This window comes from Lucilia cuprina, chromosome 4, assembly GCF_022045245.1.
Source record: "Lucilia cuprina isolate Lc7/37 chromosome 4, ASM2204524v1, whole genome shotgun sequence".
NCBI lineage: Eukaryota > Metazoa > Arthropoda > Insecta > Diptera > Calliphoridae > Lucilia > Lucilia cuprina.
In genome coordinates, this window is record NC_060952.1 from 70,485,709 (window position 1) to 70,502,283 (window position 16,575).

The 16,575-nt window shown below is 30.7% G+C and overlaps 1 protein-coding gene across 2 annotated transcripts; it reads left to right on the forward strand.

Moving 5' to 3' along the window:
* The first annotated feature begins 1,929 nt into the window (after nucleotides 1-1,929).
* On the forward strand, nucleotides 1,930-12,891 carry LOC111682605 (intraflagellar transport protein 88 homolog). 2 transcript variants are annotated; one of them, XM_046950500.1, is made up of 9 exons: nucleotides 1,930-2,087; nucleotides 2,188-2,707; nucleotides 3,163-3,362; nucleotides 3,437-3,707; nucleotides 5,900-6,788; nucleotides 7,811-8,010; nucleotides 11,456-12,383; nucleotides 12,456-12,590; nucleotides 12,654-12,891. In XM_046950500.1, the coding sequence occupies exons 2-9, from the start codon at nucleotides 2,582-2,584 to the stop codon at nucleotides 12,773-12,775; spliced, it is 2,871 nt and encodes a 956-aa protein (XP_046806456.1). In that variant the 5' UTR covers nucleotides 1,930-2,087; nucleotides 2,188-2,581; the 3' UTR covers nucleotides 12,776-12,891. The 2 variants fall into 2 exon arrangements, with proteins under 2 accessions (XP_046806456.1, XP_023300362.2); XM_023444594.2 differs by having other exon boundaries at nucleotides 1,930-2,707.
* Nucleotides 12,892-16,575: the final 3,684 nt, after the last annotated feature.

Below are 16,575 nucleotides of genomic sequence, written 5' to 3' on the forward strand. Positions count from 1 at the left end.
AAAAGTGTTTTAAGACCAATTCCGGTAGCCCGAATTTTCTGAAATCTGGCGGTTGAGAGTACAGCAATGACAATACAATATTATGTTCAAAAATTCGAATTTAAAGTCATAAAACCATTTCTGGTGGCCCGAATTTTCTAAAATTTGACAGTTTGGAGTACACTTGATGACACTACACTGCTATGTTGAAATATTTAAAATTAAGTTCGAAAAAATTTTGAAGCTGTAAAAATCTTAAAATTGGGGATATTCACAAAAATATGATTTTAGTTCTTTTCGAAGCCAATTTCTTACATTTTCTAATTTCGAATAAATTCTAAAGCTGTTAATATTATTTGAAAATCGTGGAGATTCACAAAAATATATTTTTTTGTTCCTTTTTCTTACTTTTTCCAATTTCGAACAAATTTTTAAACGAATTCGCAGTACGAATAATTTGATTGTGTTCCATTCGACGAATTTATGCAACGAATTGTTGTCGACTAGTTCGTCGTGCTATACGAAATTCGTCGTTCGTCCCAATTGTGCGTATACCATTATAAATATCAAAACTAATTTACTTTTTCTCAATTTTAATTTAGGTTTTCTTAATTTCAATTTGTACTTCATTAATTTCAATTTGTATTGTCTCAATATTAACTACGATTTTTAAATATCAATTAGGTTTTTCTCAATATTAAGTTGGAATTTCAAATTTCAATTAGCTTTTTCTTATATAAATATCGATTTCTAATATTAAGATTGTTATCTTTCAATATTAAATTGGATTTCTGAACTTCATTTTGGGTTTTCACAATGAAAATTTGGATTTTCACAATTTAAAGTTAAAATGGTGTAGTCTAATTTTATTAACGAGCTAATTCTATTAAATACTATGATTAGTAGTAAGAATAAGATATAACACTAAATACATCTAAAATACTTTTTAATTTAAACTAGATGATGTGGTTTAATGCATTATAATTTTAAAAAACTTTAATGTGTTTAATTGTTGAATTTTTGGCACATCCTCAAAGCTAGCATCCATACGTCCAAAATTGTATCACAAGTTCTTAGAAAGAAAATTATTTAAAATGTTTGGTATCACATCATTATTATGACAGTCCTTTAAATGATTGTTCCGTTTTACTTGGTTTATTTTAAGGTTTAATGAAAATGAAGGATATGTTATAGCAGGTTTAAGTAAATATCTACAGTCTTATGCAAAAACGATTATTAAGTTAAGAATGGTTGTTTTTATATTGAAAAAGTGTGTAGTAAACCATTGTTATCTTTAATAATCGTTTTTGCATAAGGCGCTTAAAATTTATGATTTATATAACCAGCCGAACAACACAGCCGAATATAGCACTATAACTTGTTATAACATGTAAATTTGTATTTGTATTTAAAAGATTTTAGAGAAATTTTATAATGGAAAAAGATTTGCAATCCCGTTTCACATGTTCGTAATTTCAGAATAAATTATTGTGTAAATCCATTAAGTATTATTCGCCAACAATTTCTAAACAATTTATTGCGGTAATATTTAATATAATAATTTGTTAAATAACAATAAAAGTAAACTAAACACAGCGCGAAAGTTTTCAAAATTGAATTAGCCAAATACATATGTATAGTTTATATTTTTTTTATTGTTCACTTCTACCCGTACATGTTTCAAGTGTTTGTGTAATAGAAAATTGTTTCAGTTTGGGAAATGAAAACATTAACAGCAACAATTGTTCATTTTTTATATTTTTATTCTATTACAATTGTTTACAATTTTCACAGACATGTAAATTATATTTTTCTAATAAAAACAACAATAACATAAAAGGAATAACATTATTGACGCTACCTTTGCATTGGACCCATTCCCATGGCAACCGAGTTTATGGAACAGCCACAACAGAAAACCAAAACAAACAGAAGTTCTACCCTTAACAGCACAACATTACCGGCTATAATAACAAAAATAATAAAAACAATAGGAAAAAATAAAATAAATTTTTTTGAACAGTCGTATCCCAGAGTGGAACTCAAGTGGTGGTCGTGGTGTTAAATCGTTGTTGTAATTGTATGTGGTTGTTGGTGTTGTAGTTATTGTTGGTTAAATGGAGAATAGTCCAAACAAATTCTGCCGCTGGCATTAATTCTTATAAAAATTATGAAAAAACAAATAATTTACATAATTTAAAATTTTAGTTGTATTGTTATACATAAATTGTAATGGAAAATTAAATACATACGAGAATACGGACTCACTGTATGAAAAAATTAAGTATGAAAATTTAAGTAAACAAATATGTAGAGAAAGTACTATGCCACAGCGTTTCCATTGCAACAAAAGACCAAAAAACAACAACAGAAACAGTCGAATAAAATTTTGAAAAGTTCTATCTCATTTTATTCAACATTCCAAACATTTGTTTATACATTTCTACAAACACTGGTATTTGTTGCAAAAGTTGTGCCAGTTCCCTCCCGCTCATTGTTTTTCTTCGTTTGTTATTTTTTCGGTATTTGTTTTTAGTTTTTGGTGGCACGTAGTTTGTAACTTAAGCTTTATTTCAACTAAAATTTAATTAATGCTGTTGCAATGAGTGCGGAAATTTCGAAAGATGCCTCTGGAAATTCCTCATCCACAGCCGTTTCAAATCGTAATCAGGCACCACCCCCACCACCAACAGCTGCCGGTCGTCCACCAACATCATTACTTTTTTCGGTAGGTTATCAACACACAATAAATTCCATTTGTGCGTCGAAGTTCCCTTGTGTGGCTGTGTGTGTATATAAATATATGTGAAAATGTTTGAATTTGTAAAAGGACGAATAAAAGCAAAAAGTTCAACATAAAGTTGCTCAGGGATTTTACTCCTTTGTCCAATACATACATATATTTCAATTTTAAACACTGAATATTTAACAATTTTTCCAGCACATTCAAGCAGTTCGGAGCGATCGTCCCGAAATGTTTTTTGTTAAAGTAATTATTAACCAATAATGGTTAAAGTGTATCCTTCCAGATTACCCAGATACATTGTTTAAAGTTGCCTCATAAAGGTATACATTTGCTCCTTATAACACTATTGGGATATACACACACTACTCCTTACATGGAAACTTTATATGTGTTTAAATAAATTTGCCAAAATTTAAGTATTTAAAAAATTGTATTAGCGCGGAAATTTAGTGAGTAGCCGCTTGGGAGGCGATAAAACAGCACTAGCACGTCCCTCAACAGCTGTACGTGCCGTGGGTTATGCAGCCAATAACAGCGGTTCCGCTGGTCAGCGTTTTGATCAATTTTTTGTGGAAAAGGCCAGACAACAAACATTATCCTCAGCTAATGCAGCAATTGTTGCCACCAAAGAAGTCAGGTTAGTACTAGATATGTTTCGATACCTAAAACCTGTTGCTATTTATTATTATTATTATTTTTTTTGTTAATTAGCCCTCAAATAAAATACAAAAATCTTGAAGCAAAAATTGTAAAATTACTGGAATCATCAATTGTTATAGCGGCTAAAGCTACCAATTCACAAAAATTGGGAATATCTTCTACTGATGGCAGTCGCGAAGAGAGTTCATCAGCTGATCATAAAGCAACATTGGCTGAATCTCTTAATAAAGCGAAAGAGGCATTTTCTTTAGACCGGACTTTACATCGATTCCGAGATCAGCATGGTGAAAACATATTTCATAATTTCGATCTGACTTATGCTGTAAGTACTTAATTGTATCGGAAACCTATCAAATTAATTCCATAATTTTGGGGAATTAAAGATTGTAGGTAATATTAGTTGTGGTAGTAGTATTAGTTTCATAGCATTACTCATAAGTATTAACCCCTTAGGGTCAACTGTATTAACAGATATTCCTAGATAAGCGAATTGTTCTGTATATTTATATGGGACTCTCCGATCATTTAGTTCAGAAATATATTTTTTGCTTGGAGGTCTACCTAATGGCCTCCATTCCGCCTTAGATCACCTACAATTGTCAAGCAACTCGAAAACAGGTCTACTCGGACCATGTGAAATTTCATTGCGATATATCCAAGAGTTTTAGAGATACCGAATTATTTCCAAAATTAAAAATTCCTAAATCACTGTGCGATAAAAATATACTTTCATATAAATAAATAGGTATTAGTATTAGGTATTTGAATATACATATACATATGTACAGTGGCGGCCATGAGGTTAGCACATTTGGTATCTGTTAAATATAAAATCAAATATTTCCTATTTATGGGTTGAAAGTTAAAATTTATGTCATGAAATTTCTACTGGGTTCTGGTGAAGATTATGTCCAGGAGAAGAAATTATATTATCTAAATGTACAACTATTCTACAAAATATAAAATTTTAAGTGACATTACATAAATATATCCGGTTTCTTAGCTTTATTTTTAATTATTTAATGATTTTGTCCAGATTTTTTTGGGGGTAGATGTACTTTAGAAAGAAAAAAATCTATATGCAACAAAGTAGTGAAACAAAATGTAATGTGTCGTGATCCTCGAAGGACATGTGTTACGCTTAAAAAAGAATTTGTTAAACAAGTTAAGAACTACAGGAAATATTTTATGTTATAGGCAAACATATACCAAATGTGCTAAAATCGTAGCCACCACTGTATATTAGAGGTAATATATTTTTTAGTTTTGTTTTTAAATATTTAAAATCTATTTGTCCTTAACTTATTGAAGAGTAATTAAAACATGTTGTTTTTAATTTTTTTTATTTTTTTGAATAGAAATCGTTTAAGCATTTATAAGCCAAATAATTAATGTTTTTTACAAGAAAAGTCAGTAACTGCACACACAATTGATACTAACGATGCAACCTGCAATTATCAACACTTTTTTTTAAAGAAATAAGAAACCAGTAGGAGAATAAAATGAAAAGGTTTAACGATATCGTTTGATTACAATTGTATCTTTTATTCAGGGATTTTCTTACATTTCACATTTAAATTTATTTAATTTTATTCTATTTCACTTTCATTAAAACTTTACTTAAACAAAAACTTTTAGCAATTTCATTTTTCATCTGTCTGTTAGTCTGTCCTTTTTCCCGAATAAAAAGTACCTAAATAAAGAAACGTGAAGTGTTCTTGTTAAGCAACTGATACCATTTTCAATTTAACTATTTTACTCCTTTTAAGCGCACGTGGGAGTTTTTAGTTACTACTTTAATTGCAGCCTAATTAAAAATTGTTTCGTATTGGATTGCAAGAAAGCTTTACCGAATACTTTTTCAGAGGTTAGGTTTACATAATGTGGGTAACAGGCCACTAGTGGGTATTGGACAAGGAAAATGCGAATGTAATAACATTCAGAAGGGAACTAAAGGTAGTTACCATTTGTCGCAATGGGACAGAAATAAAAATAGGGGTGAGACTATTAAGTCTAGAACCACAAAGATAAGGGTTATCCACACAAAGATAATGGTAGGCCACATATAAAGGTAATTGGTGGACATGTGAATTCAGACGAATATTTCTTAATGGAGCTTTAGAAACCAATAATTAGCAAACGCTACGCAAAAGGTTTAACTAACCCAGATCTATAAACATGTTTTCACTTAAATTTTTGGAATATTTCCAATTGTTGAATTAATATTAAATTTCTTTATATTTGATCTCTTACATAACTATAACAAATATGTAATTTAAACCCAAACAACACTTATATGGCCTTTAAGATTTATTTATTCATTAAATATTCCCATGCTTGATAAGGAAAAACTTTTGTGCTTAGCAATAGTTTTGCTCTTGTTATTCTACTTTCATTTTCATACAATTGCAATGGGGCAAAAAATAAGGACCCAAAGAATACATACATAACATAAAAATAAATGAAAAAGAAACTGACTCACTCAACACTCGAACAAACTCATTCCCTTTGCAGGTTTTCTTTAATCTGGCCGAACAATATGAACGGAATGACATGCACATTGAGGCCCTCAACACATACAGTATCATGACAAAGAACAAAATGTTTCCACATGTGAATCAGCTAAAACTGAACATGGGAAACATTTACTATCGCATGGGCATTTATCCAAAGGCGATAAAAATGTATCGCATGGCATTGGATTCAGTGCCCAACAATTTAAAACAATTACGCCTTAAAATCACCCAAAACATTGGCATACTTTTTGTGCGCATGGGCCAGTATGCTGATGCGGCAGCCAGCTTTGAATTTATCATGTCGGAACGTGCGGATATACGCAGCGGAATCCACTTGATATTATGCTATTATGCCATGGGTGATGTGGATAAAATAAAGAGCACTTTTAGAAATTTATGTGATGTTCTGCCGATGGAGGCTGAAAAAGATTTGGACAACGAAAACAGTATACTTAAGCTGCAACAACATGTGGTTAGTGAACAACAGCATCACACACAAACACATCCTCAACGTCAATTACAGCACCAAGATGAATTTGAGCATTCACCCACAGCTGAAATTGAAGTAATCAATAGTGGCAATGGAAGTAGCATTGGAAGTGTTGGTGGTGCCGCTGGTAATAGTTTTGATCTTAATGAAAATACAAATATTGGATCTGAAAATGCTGCCGTAGATGGGGTCGGTAATGGTGGCGCTTTGAGCGCAACAAATGAACAACGTCCCAAGACTGGTACAAGACCTGTAGACCGTAATAGCTATATTTTGCAGTCGTTAAAATCCGATGAGCTGGCAATTTATTTCAAACAACGTAAAAATAGTGAAAAGCGCGCCATTACAATGATTGTTGATTTAATTTCCCCCATAATTGAGGAGAACTATAATGATGGTAAGTGTATGTACATTAGTGTTATAACCAAAATTTGGTTTGGGCTAACGAAGTGATAACGAAAATATACACCTAGGCCGCAATCAGGCCTGTTGTGCGCTCATGAGAAAAAAATTGAAATTTCAAAAAATTTTAAGAAAGTTATCACCCTAATGTACATATATACATAACTATGTATGTATGTGCAGTATTACAGTATTTTGTTTACTAATTACTAACTAATATATATTTTTAACAGTATGAGTTATACGCCGTAAATGGAATGCTTCCCAATAAACATTAGGTTTATTATGAGATTTTTGCTCGTAAGAAACTTACATCCGTGAATCAAATTTCATAGCTATACTTGCATTTTTAAGTCTGTAATGTGCGTTAAAGTAAATTTCTGAAGGGGGTCTCATATGGTAAATATATTTTTGCTCGTAAGAATCATACTTACATCGAATTTCAGCGCTAAACATGCTTTTTTAAGCCAGTAATGGGCGTTAAAGTCATTTTGTGGAGGGGACCATATATGAGAGTATGGCTCATATAAGACTTATTTATGTCGAATTCCATTGATATGCTTTGAAAACAGTTATGGCTGTTAAAGCTATTTTTCGCGGGACCACTAGAAAGCTATACGAAAACGTGGACCGATTTTTAATACCAAACAAACCTTATCCATAGGGAATATTTGTGTAAAATTTCAACTCCAGCTCTTTCTGTTCGGACTGTATCGTGCTTTTAACAGACAGACATACGGACATGGCTAGATCACCTTAGAATTTAATAATGACACAATATATATATACATTTGTAGGTCTATGATCAATATTTCGATGTGATACAAACGGAATGATAAAATTAATATACTCCAAATATGTTTTGATAGTGAGTGTACTTGGGTAACTTTTCAAAACCAAAGTCTATCTGCCGAATAATAATAATTTTATAATTTTTCAGATAATTCATATTTAAATATCAACGCCACACTCAAAATTACACATATATATCTATAAGCAATATCAATTTATTTTCAGGATACAACTGGTGCATCGAGGTCATTAAAACTTCCAATCTGTCATGGCTTGCTAGCGAATTGGAATTAAATAAAGCTCTAGTATATTTACGCCAGAACGATGTCAATCAGGCAATTGAAACACTGCAAATGTATGACCGCAAATCTGAAGGATCTATGACAGCCAGTGCTCTGACCAATTTAACGTTTATTTATATTAATGTAAGTTTCACATATCTTATACATTTGTGTCTATATTAGATGTGCTCAAAAAATTTCGTTTTTGTTAGTCATTAGTACCTCAAACTAAATGGTGTTAAAGTTTTGTCCAAACTGTTAATGGGGTTCGTACCAGAAGTCATGAGTTATTCCATGTTGTAAAAATAAACATTTTCCCCCGTACTCATAAAGATATTAATCGCTTGTTTTAGGTTTATTACGCACATTTTCCATAAAAAATTCCTAAAATAAACCTTCAATAACTTTAATTAAGCATTTATGAATATTATATTTCATAAACAACATTTTATTGTATAAAACTCTTATTAAACAAAATATTCATACGAAATTCACTTTGTTAACCGTTAATAAAAAAACTTGATTGTAACCAACTAGTATTTTTACAACATTAGATATTATGAAGTCGGTTATATATAACTAAAAGTCAATTCTGCTAAAGTAGGCTGTAACACTTGTTGAATGACTATAGTCCATATTTGTTTTGCCAATTATAAGCAAAGAATTACGTGGTCGCCAAGTTTTACAATCAAATTTATACTAATTTACAAAATTTTGTTTTTTTTAGAATACTTTCGTTTGTTCGGTTATAGAAAATTTTAATTGAGAACAATTAAGAGTGTATCAAACCGTATGCCATAAATGGATTACTCCCCTATAAACGCACAGTTATGTGCGTAAAATTAGCTTTCTGAAGGGGGCCTTATATGAGGGGAAGGGTCAATTATGGACCGATTCTCATAAAACTCTGTAGAATGATTTGTGCTCATAAAAAAATTTATTTTGTAAAATTTTACCTCTATTCCCTTACTTTCAAGCCAGTAGTGAGCGTAAAAGGGACCATATATGAGGGGTAAGGTCAATAATAGGCCGATCCTCATAAAATTTGGTAGAGAGAATTTGATTCATATAGGACTTAGAATTTTTTTATTTTTTACTTTTACGATTTTTTGCATTATTAATAAATTTTAGATTAAGAATTGTCTTTATATAGCAATAATTAATTTGCATTGAAACACATTTATCAAGGCCTTTCGTGGACTGAATAAAATAAAAACATCGCTAATTTTAAGCCTTTCATTAAATACAATAACAAAAAAAACACACACACACACAAAACAAATTAATAGAATTATACGCATTCAAATATTTGCATTTTTAATCTATCAAACATAAATGCATAAATTTTTTAGTAAATTAATTTATTAATTCACCATGCTAAGAAGTCTATAAACAAATTTGTACTTTTAAAAAGAAAATTTATTCACTAATATTTAAAATATTTGTATTCACAATATTTAATTATATTTTCGGTCCTACTTTGTGTGAAACGTTTTCCCTGTGTACACGGTCACTAAGTGGAACTCAATCACTAGCACCAAAAATTAAGACTGCAACACTAGTATTAACACATAATTGTAGTGGTTAACCAACAAATTACAAATGAAATAAATTAACAATATCACTACACTATGGTACACCGGATGGTGTCAGACAAAGTGACAAAATGGAAATTCATTTTCTAGTATCGTATATTAAAAAACAAACAATTTATTGTTTGTAGTTTAAACTACCACTTAAGTTGGATGTCCATACAACACGTTCTTCGTTTTTCTCGCATTCTACGCGTCTGTGAAAAAGTAGATTCAATGCATTTGTATGCTGAAAGTTACAAGTACAAAAGCTTAAAGGTACGTTCAGACCTATCAAATATTTGACTAATTTTTGTAAATTTATTTCTGATTCTGCATGACTTTTGAAATTGCAAATATTATATTATGTTTGTGCAAATTAATATATATTTAAACGAAATCAAAATGTAATTTTTTGGTGGTCACGTCATTATCGTCAAATATTTGATAGGTGTGAACGTTGCATAAATTAACAACAACGCGTTTGACGTTTTATAAAAATTTTCGCGCTTTATAAACTGCAAGTTACACACCACGCGTCATTTCGTTCTTTATTTTTATGTTTTTTTTTTTAAAGTATTATAGTTTTAAAAATCAATATTTTAAGTTTTGGTATTTTTTATATATTTCATCAATTGTTGGAGAAATTTATTTTATTTACCTTGATCAGCTGCCGACGCGTCAAAAGTTGAATGTTGCTGAACATTTTGCGCCAGACGCGTGTGTAACTTGTTAAAAGGAATACATTATTTCAATTTTTTTTAATAAACCTATAAAGCACTGCCGCGTATAACGCGTGTTGTAAGTATACTTCCACCTTGACTTTTATAAGCGTACATCCTTTGATAGCAAACTATATACACTGGTTGTATGTATTGTCATTGAAGGCGCCTTCAATAACGTGCACACTGATACTCTTATTCAATCCCTAGCCCAGTTTTATGTTGACCGGCAGCTCCGTAACTGGATCAACCACATGTTAAGGAACAGATGGATAAGTTGCGACATGTACGATATAACTATCAAAAAAAGGTATTTCTCGGTATACCACAGGGTGACATTTTGTCATCTTTACTCTGGGTTACCACGAGATAGGACTAAGCACTTAGAGCCGTCTGCTATGTAGACGATGTCGTAATACTTTTAAAGGGAAATAATCCAAATTACTTGTGTAGAAGAGCTGAGGAGGCTCTGACTACGGCCTTAAGCTGGGCTCAACCGAGAGGCCTTTATTTTAACCCGACAAAAACCGAAATCTGTCTTTTAACAAGAAAGATAAAAATTTATACTTGCTTCCAGTGACAGACAAAGTTACGTACTTAGGCGTAATTCTCGACCGACAATTAAAATGAAGATACGACATAGTTTGTTTTGCATTTAACTTTGACGAGAAGATGTGTAGTGTGCACCTCTAGCTTTAGAGTTACTGCTAGCATCCGTATATTTATAACTAGCTATTCTAACATGAACAATGTACATACTTGTCCGTATGGCAATCAATCGTCACTCATTAGATTAAAAAGATACTGTCAAATAGCTAGTACAGAGGTGTCAATTCAAGGCAATGAAAATTTTATCTTTAGTTTCAACTATGTATATTATTTTCATTAGGGCCGAAAGACGATTTTGATCATACCAAGTGTTAGACATAAATAACTGTCTTTACAGGTGTATTGACTCTTTGTCGAACTACAATGAACGGTCCAACTCCTACACAGCATTTCTATGTGGCGATTTATTAAATACACATAATTACTAATATAAATATTTTATTACAATATATTTATGTTACCACATAATCTAAAACCATTTTCTATAAAATTCTACAGAGTCGAAAAGTACATAAAATCGGTAAAATATTATATGCTTAGTTAATCATTCATTCAAAGGTCAATTGCTATCCGATTTTCATAATATTTTACATAAATGTAATAAAGCTATTTACATAGATGTAATAAAGCTATTTTTAATTTAATTTAATTTTATATTTCTTCTTTATCAAACTTATATTTTAACAGCTGGGTAATTTAGAAATGGCCAGTCATTGTGTTCAACAAATGAATGAAATTGGAGCTTTACAAACCAATGCAATGGCGTTGGTTAATGCCAGCATTATTGATTATCAAAAGCAAAATTACACAGCTGCCCGTAATAAATTGGAGAGAGCTTTACAAATACAACCAGATAATTTTGAAGCGAATTATAATTTGGGTTTAGTTGCTATGGCGGAAAACGATTACGCATTGGCCGAGGAACAATTCGAGAATTTAAAGACCCAATTGATGGTACCGCACTCTGTACAGCACAGTCACGTGTACTATCAATTGGCCAAATTGCAGGAGAAAATAAATACGACCACCATTGGTGGAGGTAACTTTAAATTAGCAAATACCTCAACTGCACTACAATCGTATTTGCAAGTACTGGGCATATCAGCAGGAGAAATTGATTCGCATCTGTTTGAAAAAGTTGGTTCGATTTATGAACAATTAAATGATCACCAAGAAGCCAATCAGTACTATAATGAGGCTTATCGTATAAATCCCAGTGATATAAATATTGCCAGTTCTATTGGTTCATATTATATCAAACTGCAGGCTATAGAAAAAGCTTTGTACTATTACGAAAGAGCTGTTTTGGCCGATCCCCAGGATCCAAATCTTATGTTGCGTATTGCCAGCTGTTTCCGCAATTCCTATCTACCACCAAAACAATATTTGGGCATGTTTGAAAAAATTTACACCATGTTTCCGGATAATTTGAATTGCGTTAGAGCTTTAGTGCAAGTTACAAAAAGTTTAGGCATGTCCGAGTTAAATGAGAAATATTCTTTGGAATATGCTAGACTGCACAAAGCTCAGATGGAGCGAGAGAATGAACAGCGCTATCAGCAACAACGTTTGTCATCAGCAGCATCTGGTCGATTGGGTAGTAGTCGTCTAAGAGGTACCAGATAATGCTAGATACTTATATGTAAATGTTTACAACTTATAAACAAATTTTTTATTTTATTTTAAGCTTTTCGTAATCAAAATGAAAGTAGTTTTACTGGCAGATTGCCAGAATCTTCTGCCCATAGCGTGGTATCAAATGCCATCACAGCTAATTTTAATGGAGATCATTATGTTCGTACTACCGATACGTCTTTTTCCGGTAATATTTAAGAAATAACTGTTAAATGCTAATAATAGTAATATAATTATTTTTATCTATAAGCTCATCACACAGATCCTCTTGGCCCACCAGCTGAACGACCCCGTACTGGTATGATAAAACATGATCTCAGCCAGGACTCAGATGACGAGGAAATTAATGCTGAAAGTTTGTTACCCATTTAATTATATTTAGTTCTTGTTGTTTTTTTAATACACTTTAATTTATATCACTTAAGACAATTAAAGACCTACTAAATGATTAATTAATTGAATACACACAATAAATATCAAAGACAACATAAAAATAATAAACAGGTGTATTTCCTTCCTTAATTGTACATTTATCATTCTCCGGTTATTTAAACATGTAACTATATGTGTATATCATAATTTAATCCAAATCTCTACTCCTACGAATGAGAATGACTAAGAACAAATAAAATCTTTTGCAGAAAAAAATCCATTACTTACCTACGATAAATTATTATACTCACAGAAGAAATTCACACATTGAAATGTCCTTGGATATTTACATAGAAATATGCATTCGTTTTAATACTTTTTTATAAACAGGATTATTCGCACCCATATGTTTATAAAAATTTAAGGATTTTCTTCAGATTTACAGGACAATGCAGTCAAGTAGAGTCAAAGATACTTTCTTTATCAGGTCCATAACAAATTTATGGACCTTTATGTGTTTAAGTAATTTAAGAAATTAGACTTTACATAGGAGGTATGATTAGTTATCCATAGTGGAGGGTATTAAACGTTAGTGCTGATGTTTGTAACACCAAAAATATTGGTCCTAGACCCAGCTTAAAGTACCAATCGGCTCAGAATCACTTTCTGAATCTATTTGAAACCTTGTGCGAACGCTACAGTTAGCAATTTTAAAGACAATTTAATGAAATTTGGCACATATGTACTATTTTCTTGGTTCATGGACGAACGCTATTGAAAATGGTTGAAATCGGTCTATTATTTTGCCTAGCCACCATACAACCGTACCCCCCGAATCGAGCCATTAGGTGCATAATTATTTACCCTTACTCCCATATGATCCCTCTTGTAGAAAATCTATTTTTTTTAATAATACGTAAAAATATTCCACAAAACGGTTAAAAAAAACAAATTAAATGCTTAATTTAAAAAAATATCAATTTCTTAACGTACTGACTGGTGTATGATATCATATAGTCGGCAATGTCCGACTAAACAATCATACTTGTTTCATGTTAAATTCAATATAGGATATATGATAACGAACATTTTAAAAAATACTTCCAAAACACCTTTTTTTAATTTGGTCCAGCTCACGAACGGTCATCGCTAGGCTTATTTACATATTTTGGGAAGCATCATAAAACAAAGCAAGGTAAATTTCATACAGAATGAGTCGGTCTAATATACATACAGTCGTCAGTAGGTATGTATGTATGTTCAATAATTGCAATTTATGAACATTGACATTTATATGTAAATAAGTATTATTAAATATCATAACAATCTAACAAATATCTAATACTTTTTACTTTATTTGCTAGTTGGTTTTTTTAATCAAATATTCATGATGGCAATATTTTCAATCTGTATTTCAACATTTATGGTTTATCAAAACCATATCATAAAAAATCATATGACAATATTAGTAAATTGTTATGAGCAGCTGTACGTACATACATAAGTATGTATGTACATTTATATGTATGTAGTTGTTCTCGTGTGTTTGTTCTACTAAGCTGTTTTCTTTGTTATAAATTGACTATTTGTACAATAACAAACAAAACTATGTATATACCCTGCCAGCAACTCAACTAACTTTTAATTTTACTGGAAACACACAAGTTCTAGCGGAACTTTACAGATTTGATTATCGTGAACATTATATATTTGCTGAAAAAGGATTTTTTAGAACCACTTCTAAAGAACCCGTTTAATTATTAAGGGAGGGACCATGCCTCAAAAAAAAGTAATACTAAAACGTTCATTTGAAGAAATAGTTGAAAATTAAGTGGCAAATATTGAAAAAATGTGATTCTTGAAAAAATGTGATTGTTGAGTAAAAACTATTTTTTTTATGATATCGCACTTACATCCCAATGAACAATTGAAGGGCTTATTGCAGTAAGTCGGTATGCCACAAAAATAAAATTTGAGTAAATCGACATTAAAGTGTAAAAAAATTCTTAAAAAATATGAGTTTTTAAATTTGTACTTTAAACACGCTGAATAATCAGGTCTATAGCTATCGGATGCCAATAGATGAACATCATAAATACAGTGAAAACTATCAAGTTACTGCCTAACAGTAATTGCATATATGAAGGGCTTATTGCAGTAACTCGATAACTCCACACACCATCACAATTCTTTTTTATTTGCCTTTTTATTTACTAGGAACTATATCTATTGTACCTAAAAAGATTTTTAACATATTATGGTAAATTGGCGATATAAGGGTCATGCCTCTTTTTCATTTGAAACTATTTGTAATAATTTTTATTTTATTAACTCGATATACCACATATATTTTTTAAACTTTTTAAGAAAGTCCTCTATAATGATAAAGATGAACGCGGAATTGATAATTATTTATGTTGTTGTGATAAAAAAAAAGAAAAGTCAAGTATCACTCTACTAAGAAAAAATTATTCTTGTCAATATCTCAAGAGATATAATTTTTTGAAATTAAAGTGGCTTAACATGTTACTGCATAAAAATAATTTAATTTTAAATATGTGGCCCCCAAGTTCTGCTGATTTGAAAGTCCAATAATCTTTATAAAACATGTCACAATCATCAGCTTATAAAAAATTATTATGCCTGTTGCATAAAGTACATATCGAAACTATTTTTGAACAATGGAATTAAAATTTCTTAAATCTACCATGCATCGAAATTGGTTCAGATGTTCAAAATGACGATATCGAAGTAGAATATGAACTATGCTGAATAAACGCAGGATTATCTCAAATTTTTATCTGAATATTAAGTTTAAAACCCAAGCCAATGTCATTCTATATAAAATATTTTTTGCCTATACCATACTACAGGACTTGCCTTTTTCTGCAGAATAATTTAGTCTTTATTTATTTCATATGAAAAAGTAACTAAAAATATAACAATTTATAAATTGAAAATAAAATTTATATATTTTTTGTAGCAAGAACATTATAAGCCACTTTAAAAAAAAATAGTAGAAATTGGATTTTGAAAATAAAATATGAAGGGCTTATTGAAAATAAAATATGAAGGGCTTATTGCAGTAAGTCGGTATGCCACAAAAATAAAATTTGAGTAAATCGACATTAAAGTGTAAAAAAATTAGAATAAATTTCCTTAGTAGAGTGATACTTGACTTTTCTTTTTTTTTATCACAACAACATAAATAATTATCAATTCTTACAAATAGTTTCAAATGACCCTTATATCGCCAATTTACCATAATATGTTAAAAATCTTTTTAGGGGAAAATAGATATAGTTCCCAGCACTATAGTTCCCAGCACATAAAAACGAATTGTGATGGTGTGTGGCTTATCGAGTTACTGCAATAAGCCCTTCAATTATACATTTTGTTATACAATTTTGTTAGGACTAATAGGTGAAAAAATACACTCATATGAATAAAACCCTGTACTACCACAATGCTCAATTTCGGCCCACTCTGACTTCGGCAGTTCTTGACCGATAGATCTCTGTTTCGGGTCTACTATCCCACAATACTAACATTGCTAGAAATTTTATTCAAATCGGAAAACATCGATTCAATTGAAACGAAATTCCCGAAAATATTTTAGGAAATTGTGATTTGTTAATTATTTTCATGATTTCTATTGCTCCAAATATTTAAATTTATTAACTCTAATTTCACAATGTATAAAGGAAAATGCCAAAAGTATAAGGAAACTAACTATAATAGTTATTTTGCAATTAGTCTTTAACATTCGGACATTAATATTGCTAAATACCAAATTTTAG